Here is a 20,078-nt window from a genome sequence, read left to right on the forward strand (position 1 = left end):
TGACCATCAGAATCCTATAGGGAGTCCCAGCATGCTCTCCAGGGTCTGGTTTAGCAAACTCTACTTCTGGAGAAGTATCTAAACCACTTGCCTCATGTAGAGACTCATAAGGGTCTTTTAACCTGTTTTCCTCAGAGATGAATTCCTCTGGCATGAGTATTGTAGTTCTTTGCAAACCAAAGTGTCACAGGTTTCCCCCTTCTCACCTGTCAATGTTGTTTACTGGAGTTCTTTGAAGGAGTCTTCTTGTGCACCGTTCGGGTCTTGTATAACCCGGTTCGAACGTCTTCGGGTTCCAGCGTGCGTTCAGCGTTCGGATTCCAGGGACGCTCAGAATGTCCGGGAAATCCTGGAAGTGAAGAAGCCTGTACTCGGAGACGGGTCCACGGAAGTCCAGAATTCAGGATGTAATAAGAGGAAGGGAATGAACGAGGAAGGGAATTAGGGGCCAAGAACCAGGAGTCAATAAGTCGGCAAAGGCGAACTACGGCAGCACACGTCTACCACTGTAAGCGTTACCGTTGAGACGCGCAGGGCCGTGGGGCGTGGCTTATTTATAGAACGTGCTACGTCCGACGCGGAAGCTGGTAAACAACGTTCCGTTTTTGACGGCCATGTTGGAAGTACTGCAGAGTGCAAGCCCGATGTGTCAGTGACCAGCAAGTCCAAAAGTGACGCGTCCGACGGTTCATGACAGCATGCCTCCTCTGAAGACCTGCCCTCTGGGTTTGCCCAGGTGTATGAGATGATACCTTCTGAGTAATCTAGGGGCATTGAGGTTTGAGGTTGGTTCCCAGGTACGTTCACTAGGAGGGTACCCTTTCCACTCGGCCAAGTATTGTAGCTGACCATGTTTGTACCTGGAATCACATTTCTGGATACTTCGTATTCCAGCTGGTCATTGATAATTACAGGGTTAGGCCTGATGGCAGTCCGGGATGACTGGATGTATGGTTTCATTAGGGACGTGTGAAAGAATGGATGGATCCTCTTCCAAGAGTCTGGTAGTTTAAGTCGGTAGGCCACTGGGTTTATGATTTCTTTTATGGAAAAGGGGCCATAGTACCGGGGAGCCAACTTATTCGGTCGTAAATGTCGAGGCAGTAGTTTTGAGGACAGCCAGACTTTATCACCCACTGCATAGGAGGTTCCTACTCTTCTTTTAGAGTCCGCATAATGTTTGGTGTGAGTTCGGGCCCTTTCTAAGTGTTCATTGGCTTCCTTGTGTAAATTGATGAGAGTTTCGATCCAGGAGTCGACTGTAGGTACTGGTGTAGGATGTGGAAGAATGGAAGGTAGAACCGAAGGGTGAAATCCTTGGCTGCAGAAAAAGGGGCTGGTCTTGATAGCCGAGTGATCCGAATTGTTGTAGGCGAATTCAGCCACAGGTATTAAGAGTGACCAATTGTCCTGTACCTTAGTAGTGAAGCAACGAAGATATTGTACCAAGGTTTGGTTCACACGTTCAGTAGCCCCATTAGTCTGTGGATGATACCCTGAGGAGAGGGCGCGTTGGATTCCTAGTATTCGGCATAAATGTTTCCAAAACTGAGAAATGTATTGAGGTCCTCTATCTGATATGATCTTGGAAGGGAGTCAGTGAAGTCGGAATATATGTTCCAGGAAAATTCCAGCATGTTCTGATGAGGATGGTAGTTTATATAATGGTGTAAAATGAGCCATATGAGTGAATAAATCAATGGTAACCATGATAGCCGTGTATCCCCTGGAAGGTGGTAATTCCACAATGAAGTCTGTAGCGATGAATTCCCAGGGTCTTGTTGGTGGCGTAGGTTGAAGTAGGAGACCTGCCGGTCTCTTGTTATCTTGTTTGTTTTGACTGCAGACTGCACAGGCTTGAATGTATAGTTGAACATAAGTTTTCATTCTTGGCCACCAGAATTGTCTTTGTATCAGACGGAAGGTGTTGGTGATACCACGATGTCCTGAGTGAAGGGTATCGTGACAGAGGTTTATAATCTGTTGTTGTAGTCTCTGTGTGGGAATGACTAGGCCATTATCCTTGAACAGATACCCGTCCTTTGTTCTTAGATTCCATCAATTTTTTCCTGTAAATTCCTTCCAGAGTTCAGAGGACTGGGTTTGCATCCAAACGTCTTCCAGGAGGCTGATTGCTTGGGCTACAAAAATCGTGTGGGGAAACATCTTTGGGAAGGAACGATCTTGAAGAGTTTCTTAGTCGGGACGTCAGGATAAGGCGTCAGCAATTATGTTCTGTGTTCTAGGGACATGATGGATCTGGAACTGATATTGGGCAAAGAAGAAGGCCCAACGGGCTTGACGGCTATTTCTACATTCCAGAGACTGTAAAACCTGAAGATTCCGATGTTCCGTGCGGACCTGAACAGGATGTTTTGCTCCCATGAGTAAATGACCGCACTCTGTGGAGGCTTGACGGATGGCTAACATTTCTTTTTCCAAAACGGAATAATGGGTTTCGCTGGGAGTTAAGAGTTCTTGAAAGATAAGCAATGGGATGTTCTAGATTATCCTCAAATTCCTGTTTTAGAACTGCTCCAATGGCGTAGTTAGAGGCATCCGTTTCCACTAGGAAAGGTCGATTGATGTCAGGTTGGGCCAGGATGGGGGCTTGGGTAAACCCTGTCTTTAACCGTTGGAATGCTTTATCTTGGGTTGCCGTCCAGAGAAAGGGAGTATCTTTTTTCAACAATGTTATGATCAGTTGAACTATCTCAGAAAAGGAAGGTATGAATTTCCGGTAAAAGTTGGCAAGTCCCAGGAAGGATTGGATCTATTTCACGGTAGTCGGAACAGGCCAGGATAGTATGGCTTTTACCTTTGAGGGGTCTATTCTGATTCCTTCCGGACTGAGGACAAATCCCAGATAGTGAACAGTAGAGACATGGAAAAGGCATTTCTCGGGTTTAGCCAGGAGCTCGTGTTCACGTAGCCGCTGTAACACTGCCTTAACGTGCTCCTCATGTTTAAGATGGTCCTTAGAGAACATTAGGATATCGTCCAGGTACACTATGACTAAGAGGAACAGCATATCAGAAAACACGCGATCCATGAAACGTTGGAAGACCGCTAGGGCATTAGCGAGTCCGAAGGGCACGGTGTTACGCTCACCTGGTGTCCACGGGGGCGTCGATCTGAACTAGGCTGTTGTTACCTCTTCCAGCGACACACGGGGCGCCGAAATGATGGACTGGACCGGACCACCCAGCTTAGCTTGTTTTGCCCGTATGAATATTCTTCTGTAATGGAGAAAAGGGATTTAGCCACCTGCGGGGACTGGGCGCCAACCCCACCTTCCCCCACTCCTGCGATCTCTTCCCACAAATTACTTCCGAACTCTTGCTATGTTCTCACCTGATAGTTTGGAAAGATGAGCTCTCCATCCTGCCTCGAGCACAGGGGCGCGCACATGACCAGTTACTTCACTGGTGTGGGATGTTGGAGAGTTGCAGAATGGTATTGACTCCGTAAGGAAATAGTTTGAAAAAGAGTTCAAAAACGTCTGGCCTTCACTCTGTCCAAATTCCCTAGGTTGCCTTAGTAGTTCTTGAGAAGAGTTCCACGTGGCAACCAGTAAGATGCAGGTAGGTTTTTATGGATTCTGTTCAGTTCGATAATGAGGACCTGGTCTAACCTGTGACCCTTTCCTTTTGCAGGCGCTGAATCGGTGGAAGTTCCGGTGATTGCGGCCTCAGGCAGTAACCAGGTAAGTCTGTAGCGGAATTCGGTTTCCCCCACTTGCGCTTGTGTGTTGCTTTTGCTTCCCCTTTGGGGCCGGGGTACGGCGGAGAAGCTGTGGAGGCCGCGCCGACCCGAGATGAGGTAAGTACCCCCTGTGGTATCAGGTAAATCCTGGGGATTGCCTTTATTGTCTGAGAATGCTCCCTTGCTCACCTTATTGTCTTTATTTCCACAGGTGTTGGAGAGCGGCCGCTGGATGTTGAAAAGCGCGATGGAATGCGGAGAATTGCTTCAGGTGAGTTCCCGCGCGGCGCTGCAGGATGCGAAGCGGCGCGCGTCTGATGATTTCTTCCTTCTAGGTCAGAGCCAAGAAGATTCAAGATTCAGGTAAGGATTGCAGGTAAAAACTCCGGTTCTAACCTTCCCTCTGCTTTCTTTCAGGTTTTCAGGAGCTCCGGCATCCAGGCGGGCGTGGCTGAAGACTGGAAGCTGCTGCAGGCACGGTGAGCGTTACGCTGCAGGTGCAGAGTAACGCGAAGCATGGGTTGCTGTCAGGGCGTGGTTTAAATAGCCTTGGAAGTAGTTCCAGGTAAGTATCCTTCTGCGGCCCCACCCGAGTAAAAAATAGTTCCTAGGGAAAAATAGTCCCTCCTAGGCCCCATTTGACTTCTGGTCACTGGCAGCATGGTCTGCCTCAGGTAAGTTAGCAGCATGGTCTGCTTCAGGTAAGTCCTTGACCATGAGCCTGGCGCCATAGGCGCCAGGACTGCACCCAAATAGCCCCTAATTGGGGTTCATGGGCTTGCATTAAATGGCATGATGCCTGCTTCCGGGGTAGCTGGGCCAAACCTGGTTTCCCGGGGGCAGGCATTGTGACACACGGCCAGGTATTCAAAGTGACCAAAGGGTGTTCTAAAGGCTGTTTTCCATTCGTCACCTTTCCTAATACGGATCAGATGGTAGGCACCTCTGAGATCCAATTTTGTGAAGACTACAGCGCCTCTTACAGCTTCCAGGATATCTGAGATCAAGGGCAATGGCTAGCGGTCCTTCAGGGTGCTCTGATTTAACCCACGATAATCAAGACAAGGCCTAAGCTCTTTAGTACCTTTCTTATGAACAAAAAACAGTGAAGCTCCTGCTGGTGATTTGGATGGTCATATGGTGCCATTTTCAAGGTTGGTATCCAAGTATTCACGGAGGGCCCTTTTCTCAGGTTCGGATAAAATGAACATTCTTCCAAAGGGAATCACAGCTGAGGGTTCAGTATCAATAGCACAGTCTTCAGGTCTGTGAGGGCGTAGGGCCTGAACTATGGCAGTTGAGAACACATCAGTGTAATCCCGATAGGCCCTAGGAACCTGGATGATATTTGAGACCGTGAGTGGGCCTTGCTGGTCGGTCAGTGTACCTTCAGAAGATGTCGGCGCGGAATCCAGGAATAGACAATGAGACATACAATGCTCGGAACCCAGGAACAAGGATCCTGCTGCCCAGTTGATGTATGGGCTGTGCTTTTGTAACCAGGGCATATCCAGTACCATTGGGTAATGAGCAGACTTTATGATGTCAAATTTAATCGCTTCTCGATGATGGTTTATCGAGAGCTGTATCTCCTTGGTTTGTGGGGTTATGGGTCCTGAAGAGAGAGGTCTTCCATCAATTGCCTCTAGAGGTTGCGTGATGCCTCGGGTTTCATATGGAATGTGGTGGGTAGTGACCCAATCTAGATCTATAAATATCCCCATGGCTCCACAATCCACTAATGCCAAAATGGGATAGGTTTCGTTCTTGGATGGCGATAGAAAGGCCTGTAAAATCACTGGATTGTTTTGTCTAGGAGAGTTCAAGGTTGGAATAGATGTGGAGCAAACATCTCTCTCCCGAAGCTGTGCTCCTTCTAGGATCGGGAGCTGGCATTTCCCGAACGCCGTGGAGGGGCTAAAGGACATTCTCTCACTAGATGTTTATCTGAGGCACAATACATACATAGCCCAGTGTGAATCCGTCGCATCCTTTCTTGCGGGGATATGGGTCCACAGAAAGCCCCCAGTTGCATGGATTCAGGGTCATTAGCGGGAGCAGGAGTGGGCTTGGCCTTTGAGGAAGTTTCTATGGAGGTCTTTTGGAAAGGCATTCTAGTCTTCTTCTTCTCAGACTTCCTTTCCTGGATACGGAAGTCTATCTGTAGAGAGAGGTCCATAAGAGCCTGGAATGAACCTGGGCGAGCCACTCTGGCTAGTTCCACCTTAATTTCTTCATTTAGTCCTCTTCGAAAAAGAGTAAAGCAGGCCTCCGAGGACCAATCCGCTTCTTTAGCAAGTTGCTTAAAGCGTGTCACATACGTAAGCATGTCTTGAGAACCTTGGTGGAAATCCAGTAGGCGTTCCTGGGCACTATAGACCTGTTCTGGGCGGTCAAACATGGCCTTTAGAGCCTGTACGAATCCATTGTAGTCATCCAGGAGGGCATCTCCAGAATTAACTAAAGGCGTAGCCCAAGTTAATGCATTCCCGGAAAGATGCGAAATCATAAAGCCCACCTTTGCCCTGGGGGTAGAGAAGTAGTAGGGCTTAAAGGTAAAGTGGACTAAACACGAGTCAAGGAATCCGCGAAGGGTTTTTGAAGAACCGTCGTATTTATCAACTACACCGCCCAATAATACGCTTTCCTTGGTCGCGGAATCGCAGGACTCCAGTAAACAACATAGACAGACGAACAACATGAACCGTCGGACGTGTCCCTTTTGGACTTCCTGGTCCCTGACACATTGGGGCTTGCACTCTGCAGTACTTCCAACATGGTCGTCAAACACGGAATGTCGTTTACCAGCTTCCGCGTCGGACGTAGCAAGTTCTATAAATAAGCCACGCCCCCGCGGCCCAGCGCTTCTCAACGCTACCGCTTATAGTGGCTAGACGTGTGCTGCCGTAGTTCGCCCTTGCTGACTTATTGACTCCTGGTTCTTGGCCCCTAATTACCTTCCTCATTCATTCCCTTCCTCATATTACATCCTGAATCCCGGACTTCCGTGTACCCGTCTCCAAGTACAGGCTTCTTCACTTCCAGGATTTCCCGGACATTCTGACCGTCCCTGGAATCAGAACGCTGAACGCACGCTGGAACCTGAAGACGTTCGAACCGGGTTATATAAGACCCGAACACTGCACAAGAAGACTCCTTCAAAGAACTCCAGTAAACAACAGACAGGTGAGAAGGGGGGAAACCTGTGTTTTAATGCGGCATTCTCAGCTTTAAGATTCTGCACTTCCGTTGTTAACTCCTGCATGCCGCTCATGTGATCTTGAACTGCCGCCTCCATGTCCGTACCAATTTCAGTTTGTTGGCGTCTCAATCTGTCACAGGTTTCCCCCCTTCTCACCTGTCTATGTTGTTTACTGGAGTTCTTTGAAGGAGTCTTCTTGTGCAGTGTTCGGGTCTTATATAACCCGGTTCGAACGTCTTCAGGTTCCAGCGTGCGTTCAGCGTTCTGATTCCAGGGACGGTCAGAATGTCCGGGAAATCCTGGAAGTGAAGAAGCCTGTACTTGGAGACGGGTACACGGAAGTCCGGGATTCAGGATGTAATATGAGGAAGGGAATGAATGAGGAAGGTAATTAGGGGCCAAGAACCAGGAGTCAATAAGTCAGCAAGGGCGAACTACGGCAGCACACGTCTAGCCACTATAAGCGGTAGCGTTGAGAAGCGCTGGGCCGCGGGGGCGTGGCTTATTTATAGAACTTGCTACGTCCGACGCGGAAGCTGGTAAACGACATTCCGTGTTTGACGACCATGTTGGAAGTACTGCAGAGTGCAAGCCCCAATGTGTCAGGGACCAGGAAGTCCAAAAGGGACACGTCCGACGGTTCATGACACAAAGAGTCTCTCATTGTCGGAATCCTCCCCTTCCTTATATATAGAGGACAAGGCTCTGAAGTAGTCAGGCCCAGGATATGATTTAAAACCCATTTCTAGAGCAGAAGGAGCTAAATTAGTTGTCACTGCCTGAGAAAATGTCGAGGTTGTCGACGTGGATGTCATAGGCTTCGACAATCCTGAAAAAGGAGTTGAAAGTTTGAAAAGACCTCGATGCACTCGAGAGGATCGGGATCCTACTCGGCATCGTCGAGACTGTCGATGGCATCCTCGACGTCATGGTCGGAGCTTTCGACACCTCTACTGCCTGTGACGTAGTGACAATCGTAGGTTTGTCTTTTATTGGGGTCGACAGTGGCGTCGAAGACGGCGTCGATGAAACAGATTTATGCGTCGAAGGGCCCTTCGACAAAGGCGTCGATGACGCAGATTTCTGAATCGAAGGAATCTTCAATGACGCAGTCTTATTGCTTTTACTCGAGGGTTCATGACGCTCTCGGGTACTTTTTCTCGCCGGGTTCAACGACTCGCAGCGTTTTGATTTTTCGGGTCTTTCACCCAGGGAATCACCTTTAGATGTCTCCGAGGGGGTCGAAGCCGCTTTCTCAAAGACGCTAAGCATTTTTTTTACAGAATTCCTCCCACTTAGCCAGAGAGCTGTGTTACGTGGGGCAGGTGACCCTTTCTTGGGAAGTAGAGGAAGAAGAAGAGGGAGATCTACGACGCCTCTTCTTAGAGTGTGTTGATCTCGAAGACTGATGAGAACCGCTTCGAGATCTTGAACGGGAATGATTCTTTTGTCGACGAGGAGACGAATGTCTCGACTCAGCCGAAGAAACTTTCGAGGGAGTAGAAGTTTTAAAGTCCTTACCTCTTTCTAACTTGCGCTTACGCTCCTTCAAGGCTTTTGCCGTCATGGACATACAGTCCATGCATTCCGAACAGTGATTCTCCGATCCTAGGCATCACAAACAGATCCTGTGAGGATCTGTTAACGAAATTTTCTTCCCACAGTCACTACATTTCTTGAATCCGGACCGTGGAGTCGATGGTTCGGATGAAGAAGCCATTGTGTAAAGGTAATAATCTTCAAAGAATAAGAAGGTTTTTCTGTAGAAAGGAACCGAGCGTTACGTTTCTGAGGCCCACGAACCGCAGAAAAACGGAACTGAGCAACAGACGCTGCGCAAGTCTATTTATATTCATGATGACGTCGGCGCCGATACAGAGGCTGTCGAGGGACACCGACTCGAAGGACGTCGACGCACAGCGCCCTCTACTGAAAAAAAATTCCGAGGCCAGCAAGCTGGAATGGATAACATCAAAGATAAGGAATACGTCAGAGGACGCAATCCCTTTGAAAGACTGTTACAGAACTCATTGCTTGAACAGAAACTTTCTGAATCCAGTGAAGACACAAAGGAACTGTTAGCTAAAGAGATATGTTTGCCATTCTATTTAGGAATCCTGGGGAAGGAGCCCATCCTCTGGATCCAACGGTCTTTACTTTGGAGAACATTTTCATTTGAGTCATTCTTATTCTTTTGGTTTTGAACACTTTTGCCAACATCAAGTTAAAGACATTTCTTTGCAACCCTTTGTTGTTTTGTTTATAGTTTGAGGGACAGGAGAGGACATTTTGGACACAAGGACAGCTTTTCAGTTACTGACATCCAAACACAGACAGATTCTTATCTTTTGGTTTCTAGGAAGGGAAGTTCCTCTTTAGAATAGGGCCAGAGAGGCATTTTCCTAGCCCATTTTTATTTGATAAATATTTTTAAGCAAAAGCATCACAACTTTGTGTCCGGCTTTCATTTCTGACTACGCTCACCAGGCACCACCTGCAATAAGCATCCTTGATTCTCGGCCTGAATTTTGGTGCTGGTTAGGTGGCCAGGCCTTGCCCTAAACTATATGTCAGTGAAAAGTAAATCTTAGCACAATAACAAATCAAGGTGAGGTTTCACAAAAGGAAGATCAACCCAAATAAAACTTTGAGATTTTCAATCTCTTATCTTTCATCTCAGTATGGAGTTCAACAAGGTTCCATCCTTTCCCCATAACCATAACTTTAGTCCAATCCAACCTCAAACCCTGTGGGAGCCTCTACATTGGTCTCAACAAGTCAACAGTTTATCAATTATAAAACATTCAGAACAAAGCAGAGTGGCACACTGGTATTAATCATTGTTTTGAAACATTGATACTCTGGCTCTTTCAGTCTAAAGGCTTTACTTTGGCTGCCTATCAAATCCATGATAAAGTCTAAAATCTTGTATAGAACTCACCAATTTTTTCAGAGATTGGCCCAAATTACCGATCACCGTGGTTGAAGAGATACCTCTGGAAGAATGTCCCCAACAACCTAAGAATGCTGAAAGCTTCAAAAGAAACCACAGAAGATGGCTTATGGACATAGTATGTACCCATCTGGTCCTATACACCCCTCACCAACGAAATCAAAAGCCAATGCCACACTGTTACACACAAACTGCCTAAGGGAGCTGCTCGAACTGTAAACCAGACACTCTTGTTTCATAATGGGCACCAGAATGAATCAGAACACATAATTTGAATAACACATCAGGATTGTACTACCTTGGGGCTATGACTATATACTGCATTTGATTCATAATATAAATATTCTGAATGATATATCAGAACTGCCCTACTACTATGATTGTATACTGCACTTCTCAATGTTTCCCCAATTTACTGCACCCCCAAACTTTTGGAAACAACTTGATTTCAATAAGGCGCATTAAAAACTACAATAAAATAAAATATGTTGTTTTGCACTTTTCTACTACTAGGTACTGGGATAACTCCTATAGGGCCAATGATCTGAAATATAAATCAAGGGGGAGAACTTTCTCAAAGTGTTAAAATGGAATATTCCAAATGGTGTATTGGAATATCCAAGGACGTCCTATCCTATCCAAATTCCCTAACCTAAGACAGTCACAAGAATATAGCACCCAGCATGCTTCCTCAGAGTCTCGATCCGAGGGATACAGCACTCTGCCCACTTCGTGCAATCTAGGAATGGAGCAGACTGGTCACTGCCTGGGCACTTCAATCCTCGGGATACCGGACCCTTCTTGCTACTTGAACAACTTCTACCGGCAAGTATTTCCCCTCTACCTTGCTTTGGGAATTTACAATTGACACACACCACCCAGCAAGTATTTCTCATGCCCCTTGCCAATGGATTTTGCCATGCTCGGATATCCTCCGACATCAGCCACTGTTTGTCCTGTGTAGCTAAAGCTTTCAGTCCTTATTTTACTCCCAGTTCTTGTTCTTGGTCTCTTAGAGATGGATTAGTAGGCTTGCAGTATTTTTCCTTCCTCTGTTTCTGGTCTCTGCCAGTGTCTGACTTACAGCCATCAGTAGGCTTGCAGATTTCTTTCCTTCTGTCTCCTTCTCTGCTACACACACTTCTGCTGGTGTCCGGACATTTCATCGACAACAATTGGTCGACAGGACATTTGGTCGCCGTAATTTCGTCGAAAACCAAATGGTCGATTTTTTTCATTTATATATTTATTTTTAAGGTTGTAGTTTAGGGAAAAAAAGGGTTTTTTATAAAAAAAAAGGGGGTTGGGAGGATGCCCCCCCCAAAAAAAGGGTAAAAATAAAAATAAAAAAAAATTCGACCATTTGGTTTTCGACGAAATTCGTTCGACCATTTGTCCAGTCGACCAATTTTTTTCGATGAAATGTCTGGTAACCCTTCTGCTAAGTACAAAAACTCTTTTGACATCAGAAAATGATTGAGCGAGACTTCTGTTTTGTGGGGGGTTAGGTTGGAATATGTATGTCAAGAGCGGGTGTTAAGATGGCTATCCAAGTTGTTGGCGAGCATGAGGGTGCAGAGTTTTTGGTGTTCAGTGGTGGAGCTGAAGGATGGATCCAAGTGGAGTCAAGTAGTTAAGTGGCATGAGTTTGAGTGGGTGAAAGACCTTCCCGAAGAGCTCTGACGGCCTGTTGCCAGCTGGTCCAAAGAGGGAGATGTAGATGTGACCAGTGTGCCACTCCAGGGGGCAGGAAATCACTTTCAAACTTGGTCCTGCAATCTCCCTTAATCCCCTGCTGGAGTCTGCCAAATGGGGTATCCAGGAAAATGATGTAGTTGACCGTGAGGACTTAGCCATGCCAGAATCACAACTGGTCACTGCTTTCCGCTCATCGAGGCCTGAGCACAGACCCTTATGCTTCAAAAACTTTGTTATGGGCTGTGTGTAATGAGGGAGCTATGGGGTAGTCACTGCGCTTGGCCTACTTGCTGGGACCCACGTGCCAAATGCTTAGAGAAGAATGTGGAGGGTGCACGGATTTCATAGGGGATGTTGAACAATATATTTTGCCTGCTTGCAAGGGCCCCCCCAATTCCGATTACTAATAAATCTACTTTGCTTCTCGCCCACACCTCGTCATTTCAGCAAGTGCTCTGATGCAGTCTTTGGGACAAGAGATAATCGAGTGGGATGTGAGCGGTGATCTTCATGTCACTTTCTTTTGTTACAGTGGAGTGATGGGGGTATTATTAGGCAGGTTTAAGTTCTTGTGTTGGAAAGGTTTATGAGTTGATTGAAGGTGAATCTTTGGCTCCACAGAGGGGTTCATGACAAAGCGATTGGGGTTTGTAGGTTTAAAGTGGGAGAGAAGGCTGATTATTTGTATTTCCATTACCTCTTACCTCATCTGCTGCCCCGTCTCAAGGGGCTCCACTACACAGGATACAACAACTATTCTGGGGCTTAAGTGTGCATATTGCAATACAATAACCCTCAGTATTATGTGGTGTACGTGCGGGACATCCATTGGGATTTCACTTATCACAATATTCTTCTATATGTATTATCTCACTTTTGAAATGTATGCTTAAAGAAAACTTACAGGAAAAACACGATTTACTGCCATAATACGTGTGTCATGCAGTGTTCACGAAGGTATCCCTGGCGACTATGGAGCAGCTGGCGACCACGCCGCCATTAGGATGTTCCACCTTTTCTGTTACTTCCTGTATTCCCGCTCTAGTCTTTCTGTCATATGTTTCTTCGCTTCCGTACTTAACCACACCCCTTTGTTTTTGCCGGCGCGTTGCAACCCTTTGTATATCGCTCCGGTTACTCGCTCTGTGTTCTTTCTGGCTTTTTGCCGAGTTTTTTCTTCGATCCGTCCTATTCCGGTTCATTCTCGCCTTCTGTCATGTATTCCCCTTGCTCTAGCTCTCCGGTGTGCCTTCTGCCCTTCTAGCCTTATTTCGCTCCCTTTTCTAACACGCTTTTCTTTTCAGTTTACATAAGAGTTCTGGCCGTTGTTTCTTGCTCTCCCCGCTCCACTGCTCCTCCCTCTGAACGCTCTACTAATTGCTTTCGGCCGTTTCTTGGCTTTCTGTTCTCACCTGTACCTCTACCCTCCTCTCGTGCCTTTGGTTCCATTGCTGTCTTCTCACGCTCCTTTAGTGTGCTTTTCGTGCTAGCAACAGGGAACTAGCCTCTACTTACCCTGTTTTGGCGATCCTCCTTCTTCAGTCAAGTTCGCCTTACTTTCCGGGAGCTACTCGGAAACAGATCGCTTCCATTACTTCTCATCACGTGACCAGGATTCCGATCATCAGTTCTACTACCTTACCTGGACTTTCTGTAGCACAAACTCTGCAGTCAAGACACAACATCCAAGAGAGTTTTTTTTTTAGCATCAGCTTTTTTTCCTCTCAGATCGATCTCTTCGGGAAGGGGTCCTTTGCTTTCCTGTTCTATCAGGTGGGCAGGGTGGCTTTTAACCGCGGAAGAACATTTCTCTTCACAAAAAAGAAATCAAGTAGGGGCGAAGACACAAGTCCTCATCGGAAGATACAGGTGAGGAGGAAGGGGTTCTGGAGAATAATAGTTCTGATTCAGAGAAGCCCTGTGCTAAGTTTGACAACGCGTCAGAGTGAAATATCACAATGATTACAATATCAGCATTCTTGTGAGTCTTGCATTAAATATCAATCACTAAATGCTGTTAGAATAAGGTCACAAGCTCCCGCGGAGTGGTGTTAAATTAGCCTAATGTCAAATACCTCCACTGGTTTTCTTTTGTTTCTAGAATAAAAACAAAAAAGCATGGTTAGGCCTGTACCGCTCTATGTCAAAAGGCACACTGACATTGGACAACGTCAGCAGAACTGTGGGATCTGCACTGATAGGCTCACCAGATCACGACACATCAAGGTCTCATACGCAGATAGCTGCTCCTTTCTGGTTTGGATAGCCCTTGCCCATGAACTCTTGCTTCCCCTCTCTAGGGAGTTTAGTGTTAGAGAAAATCTTCTTGTCTTCAGAAGGAAATTAAGGCTTACTCTCCCCCAGAGTATTTAATTATCAAGAAATACTAGTCCATCAGGTCCATTACGCAGCCTTGTGAGTGCACAGCTGCACTGTTGGCCAGAATCAGAATGCTATGCAAGCTTTCAAATAACTAATGTGTCTGTATATAAAAAGCGTCTCTAAATAAAAAAAACTGCACACGCGGGCAAGAACAGGATCACTGTTAATGGGGCATTTGGGATGTCTTATTAAGCCAAAACACTTTCAAATGACAGACCGTGTTTGAAACCCTACTATGTTAAAGAAAGACCGGGATCGAAGGAGGCAAGCAATTGATTAGAAACAATCAAGAATTTTGTAAAGCATCAATAATTCACTAAAAAGGCTTATTAAGTCAATAACCACACATATACATATTATTCCCACTCCTTAGTTACTGTTTTTAAAAATTATTTTTGGTTCAAAAGTCTATAAAGAGCCAGTTATCTGCAAGAAAGATACAAGCAACCCTGCCAACATAGTTGATTAACCTTGCCAACACAGTTGATTTCCAATATGGCACGCAAAAGTGAAACACATTCCATACGTGACTTTCCTTACCTTCAACACTGCAATGAAGGGCACAAAGTTAACCCTCTGAAGTCCATTTTTATAGAGATCTGCAAGAAAAAAATAGTATTAGCTACCTGTTAAACTTCAAAATACTATGTGTGAAGCTACTGGTCTGAAAAGATTTACCATTGCTCCCTAATGAGAAGAAAATGAGTACCCTGAAATTTATGACAGTAACATTTTTTTATATAACAGTTGTCACAGGAGTTTTGTGGTGCTGTAAATAACATGCGTTACTATTTGATATATGGGATAAAGTATCCCATACCACATGTTATATTGCAAGGATATTGCAAGTCACCAAGGAGTTCCATGAGGAATGAGGCCAAGGCAGAGTTCACGTATAAGGTCACATAACTCAGAGGCGACTTGCAATATCCTTATTGTGTACAATAGAGGGGATTTTATGCCTTATAATACTTGCCCACTCACTGTCATACCCTTTAATACCTGGCCACTTGCTTTATGTAATGTAAGAGGGCAGGAGGGCGCTCGGGAGCCTGAACCAGCATGGCAGCTTTTCCGCGGGCTCTGCACCGATCCTGCAATCCTGAAGTTTCTGAGGCACTTTGTCCTTTAAAAATTGTGCACCTGCATCGGATAAGCAGCACAATCGCTGGGCCGCGTCTTGGCTGGGTAGGTGTTTGTGGCTTGGTGGAGCCGAGTAACAAGTGGAGCCAAGAGGTTGGAGACTGTTACCCAAATTTTGTTTCCTCAGTGATCAATGAACATTGTGTAAGTGTTGGCAATAAAAAGGCTGTGTTTTTTTATTGTACATTATTTAATATTATACAACATAATAGTCATAGTAATCATAAGAACCATATCATACATAATGTACACATTTGGGCACGAGGTCCAGGGTTGTGCCCCCTGGCCCGTGCCGCCACACCTGGATGGGTTACCAGCCTTCCAGGTTCCCCCAAAAGTTGCTCATCTACCTCTACCTCTACCTCTACCTGTGCCCAACTGTCTGCCAATTCTGAATGAAACTCGTCCATTTCGTTGTCTGGTAACTGCCTCTGCTAGGGTTTTGTCATTACTTGGTATTGCACATGGGGGAGAGAATTCCCCCTACCTTTTGTGCAGCAATTTTTCCCCTTTATCGAACTTGCTCTTTGCTATTTCAGATAGCTTTGTATGCTCTTAACTCATATATACTGAGCTCTCTTTCGCACTTGTCTCGGGTGTCTGTTGAAATCCTGTGTCTCCCCATATGTCATGGTAAATGTTGCTCTAACCGGTTGTTTCATAAGGTTATGGGCACCCTCTAGTCAGCAAACTTGCTGGAGTTCCCTTTAAAACAAAATTCAAAACGGGTCCTCTCGCCCTTCTGCAAGCCCTCCAACTTTCCTTTACCCTTTCCCTGCGCTCCTTGCATGTGCGCTGCGGGTTGCGTCTGCCCCATTTTGATTTTTGCTCTATGTGTGATAGCCCTGTACCTTCTACCTGCTTTTGTAGTACCGTTTTCAGCCACTTACTATATTGTGCTGGGTGCTGTTCGCCAATGTATTCTTAGCGAGCCCACCATCATGCTAAACCTAGTTTTAGCAGTGCCGTTTTCAGCTGCTTTTTATATTGCGCTGGGTGGTGTTCGCCAATGCTCTCACAGCGAGCCCATCATCCCCATTTTCAGGGTCCGTGCTACTGTTAGCCACAGCCATCCGGCGTTGGCCTGATGCTACCATAACCATTTCTTAGGACTTCTGTCGAGTGTTTGTCGGTATCTCTGCAGACTTTTACTGGACCCTATTCTACTAAACTTCGACATACCATTGTCGACTTGTTCTCGTCTGTGTGAGGTCGCTTTACTCATGGTAGTTATCATGGAGGTTATCCCTATATTCTTTTTGAATACTCATAGTTCTGTTATTGTGCGCCTAAATCCCTATGAAATGGCTTCTGAGCGTAGGCTCAGGCTCGGGGGTGGCGGGTCGCCCTATGTTATGCTGCATGTTTTTTCGTTTCCAGCCAACCGTGTTACCTCTGAGCTAAACCCCCCTCCCACACCGAAGTGTGCTGGTTCTCGGGGTGTTCTTCTACCCTTCAGCACTTCTGTGTGTCCCCTTGGTGCCCTGCTTATGCCTGTTAGTGTTGGAAAACCCACACCCATCTGCTGTAACAAGCTTTTACTTGTAGCTTGCAGGGCTGTTCGGCTTACCCCTTCTCGTCTCTCTTCACCGCAGCTTCTGGAAGGAACACTGTGCACACCAATGTTGTGTATTTGTGCAATGTTCCTGGTGGGGGTTAATTGTAATCGCTACCCCTTTTGTGTTTTCATCACAATATATAGTGGTCTGCGCGGCCCTTTTTAAGCTTGGCGTACTCTTTACAGTACTTCTTCGGCCAACCGTCCCAATATTTCCATTTATAACGCTGCTTCCTTGCGTTTGCGTGCTAGTTAAACTGCTCTGCTATTAGTAATGACTCTCTGTTGTTTACATCTGCTTCTAGCTGTATTGGGCCCCTGCATAACCACCCTTGTCATTTTTCTCTTTAGACAGAAAAAATCCCTGCTTGTTTGTGTGCAGTGTGACAGCTTCCTTAATTGGCTGGGTTGCTCATCTTTATCACATCTTTTCATCTGGGGTAAGTGCGCCCCTAAAACCATAATAATTTGCATTTCATATTGCACTATGAAACCTCCGGTATCCGTGCGCTGCTTATTGTTAAACACAGTGCGTGGTGCTCATTCATCGACCTCAGAAGGATGAAAAACAGTTTGGTCTTGCCAGGAGCTGAAACTGTTTCTCGCTGCGCTATCCGCCCAGCTTCCGGTAGTATCTGCAGTACCTTTTAATATGCTATCTATTGGCGTCTCTAAACTATCCCGCGCAGCCAACAACTTCCTATGGCTTATTAGCCTGGTTTGTTCTGCAGCTTCCTTCCGCTGCTTTCTTCGCTATGCTATCGACTCTTGCCCTGTGTTGTGACTGACATATCTTCTCTCGTACTTGTGTTGCATAACTCTTCTGCTATTTCCACAGCCTGCGCTGTGTTGCTCAGTGCTTATTACGTCTTCCACCCCTTGCTCATTAGCATTGTATTTCGTCTTGTTTCGTTCCTCTGTGTTTCTATTGGTTTGCACTCCTGACTGCTAGTCCGTGCGAGTTATGCTTGCTGTTGTATGAAATTCCGCTACATTGTTGCTGTCATCTCTGTCCATTGTAGTTATGTGTACTCATATTTCACTTTTTTCCTTGTGTCCTTAAAACAACCTTATCCTTTTCATTTTAATTTTGCACCGTTGGGGGTGTTATTATTTTCCCAACAAACTCTCTATGGTAGCCTGCCCATGTGTGGTGTCTTAGCATCCCATGCAGTTTCGATCGGTCTGTCCCTGTCCCGTGCAAAATCACTTTTTTATGAAAAGTGGCCCTAGCTCAACTCAACATCCCCCCTCTGCCACCTTTTAACATTTAAAGTCTGCAATGACTAAAAATACTTTTTGTGTAGTATTTCACACCCTCCTGGGGACTGGGAACACTGAGCCCTACTGACCTAACTGCGTGCTGGCTCGCAGTTGTTGGATTAGTCGAAGAAACCCTTAAATATACATATTGTTATTTGCCCAATTCCCTTGCATTGCCTGGATAGCCTATTCGCTACGTTAGCATGCCCTTGCGTCATGCCGTGGCAGCTGGAGCAGCCTTTCTCTCGCAGTGTCTGTCCTTGCCCCGTGCAACCATTTGTGTGTAACCATTCCTTTATTGCTAATAAAAGACAGATGTTCGCATTAAATAGAAACCGGGGGGGGGGGGGGGGGGTTCTGTGTACCAGTTGATTGCTGTGAGCTGCTTCTGCATGTCACTCACAGTTATGCCTTGAAGCTGCTTTTGTACTGACTGCTCTGGTGGGTTTACGAACCACAAATGCTGCCCTGTGCGTGCAGGCTGTACGTGTGCACGCCCTTCCTTTGTTGACAATAGCCCCGCTGGTGCGCACCCCAGTGTATCCACCAGTGGCTTTGCTTCTTGTTCTGTCAGTGTTTAACCTGGCTGTCTCCCCCCGGCTCTGTCTTGCACAGGGTGCACTGTGCTATTGTGTAAGTCGTTCAAAACACACGGTATTTACCAAAGTATAAGGTTTTCCTGCAGTGTTTATTTGAAAGATGCCCCCACTCCACGCACTGAGTGTGTCGTGGAGTCTGTTCACAAACGCTCTGCTTGTTGATGCTTACTTATGGCTGAAAAACGTTTTTTCAAGAGCATCAAACGTATACGTGTTCAGCCACTTGCGCCTTTGCAGAATATATCCTTTTTACAATAAATTGCTAGCCCACTTGCAGCTGTGGCTTCGGATTGCTGGAGTCTGCGGCTTTCTTCTTCTCCCAGCTTTCAATCAGTCAACAAATCCTTCCTGCTCTTGTGTGTTTTATTTTTCCTGCTCTTGTGTGTTTTATTTTTCTGCGAAAAGATTTCCTCTATGGCCTGCGTGCGACGTGGCGTTCGAGACAAATGTATCTTCTTCTTCTGATGTTGCACGGTTGCTGTAGCAAACCTGGCCGGCTCCCTCTTCATGCTGGCACCGCCTACCATTTTCCGGCCCTCGTTTCCACGTGTTGTTCTGCTTGGCTGATGCAGACTGTGGTTCCCAGAAAAGTGCCCTGTTATATTGCTGCTTGACACCGGTGAGTCGGATAGCTCTGTCCCTTTCTTCTTACTCCCAGCTCTGTTCTTTTTCTTGCAATCGAGCGCTTTACTGCTTCCTTCAATGTCTATGTCCTGCACTTGCTCTGCAGTTCCTCGCTTTCGGGCTGCCTGGCAAACAACACACGTCCTTGTTAAATGTTAAAGGTATTTGTAACGCGCACCGTCACCAACGGAATTGGTCCCCAGGCGCTCAGGCGGATCTGTAAACGATAAAGGTGGGATGGGTTAGTAAGGTGAAGAAAGGAGTAGGATAGTGAGATGAGTGGTGTTCTGTTGGCAGCTTCCACTCAGTATACACCGGGTGCTGAGCTTTGGTGCGGGTATCCGATCGGCGTCAGTCCGCGTGTGCTGTTGTTCCGGCTTATGTGTTGTTGCAGTGTTGTGAAGTGCGTGCGGCTTGTTGTGCGAGAGATGGTTGTGTGAGTTTTTTGAGTGAGATAAGTATGCGGAGTTTGAGCTTATATTGGTTGGTGGGTTACCTGACCTTTACCATGCTAACATTTATAGTTCTGTCATAGTGTGGCACCTGTCGGCCCTCACATTCCCATCTAGACGCGGCGCAGGCCAATGTTTAGGACTCCATCCAGGTGTGGTCATGCCAACCCTCACACCCCCATCCAGATGCGGCGCAGGCCAGTGTCTAGCGACCCGTCCAGGTGTGGGCATGCTAACATTCACAACTCCATCCGAGCGCCACAAAGGCTGGTGTTCACAACTCTAGGTGTGGCACATGCTAGCATTTACGTTTTTCCTTGGCGCGGGCATGTTATCCTTCAATCGATCCTATCCAGGTGCGACGCAGGCCAACGTCTATCTAGATGCGTCTGCCGGTCTGGATATGTTCATCCGGTACGTACGAGTGGGAGTGTCACTTGGGGCTTTCGTCTGGGTCTAGGTATGTGGTCAGTCTCTGCAGCCTTCCTTTGTGGCTATT

At 46.5% G+C, this 20,078-nt stretch overlaps 1 protein-coding gene across 2 annotated transcripts in view; it reads right to left on the reverse strand.

The window, feature by feature from the left end:
- The window catches only part of AFG1L (AFG1 like ATPase), a 2,086,687-nt gene that overhangs the window by 1,126,890 nt on the left and 939,719 nt on the right, over window positions 1–20,078 (reverse strand). For both annotated transcript variants that reach the window (XM_069606550.1, XM_069606549.1), the window contains exon 7: window positions 14,481–14,539. In XM_069606550.1, coding sequence (XP_069462651.1) covers window positions 14,481–14,539 — 59 coding nt within the window. The remainder of the gene's footprint in view (window positions 1–14,480; window positions 14,540–20,078) is intronic.

This window comes from Ambystoma mexicanum, chromosome 4p, assembly GCF_040938575.1.
Source record: "Ambystoma mexicanum isolate Mex_15411 chromosome 4p, UKY_AmexF1_1, whole genome shotgun sequence".
Classification (NCBI taxonomy): Eukaryota; Metazoa; Chordata; class Amphibia; order Caudata; family Ambystomatidae; genus Ambystoma; species Ambystoma mexicanum.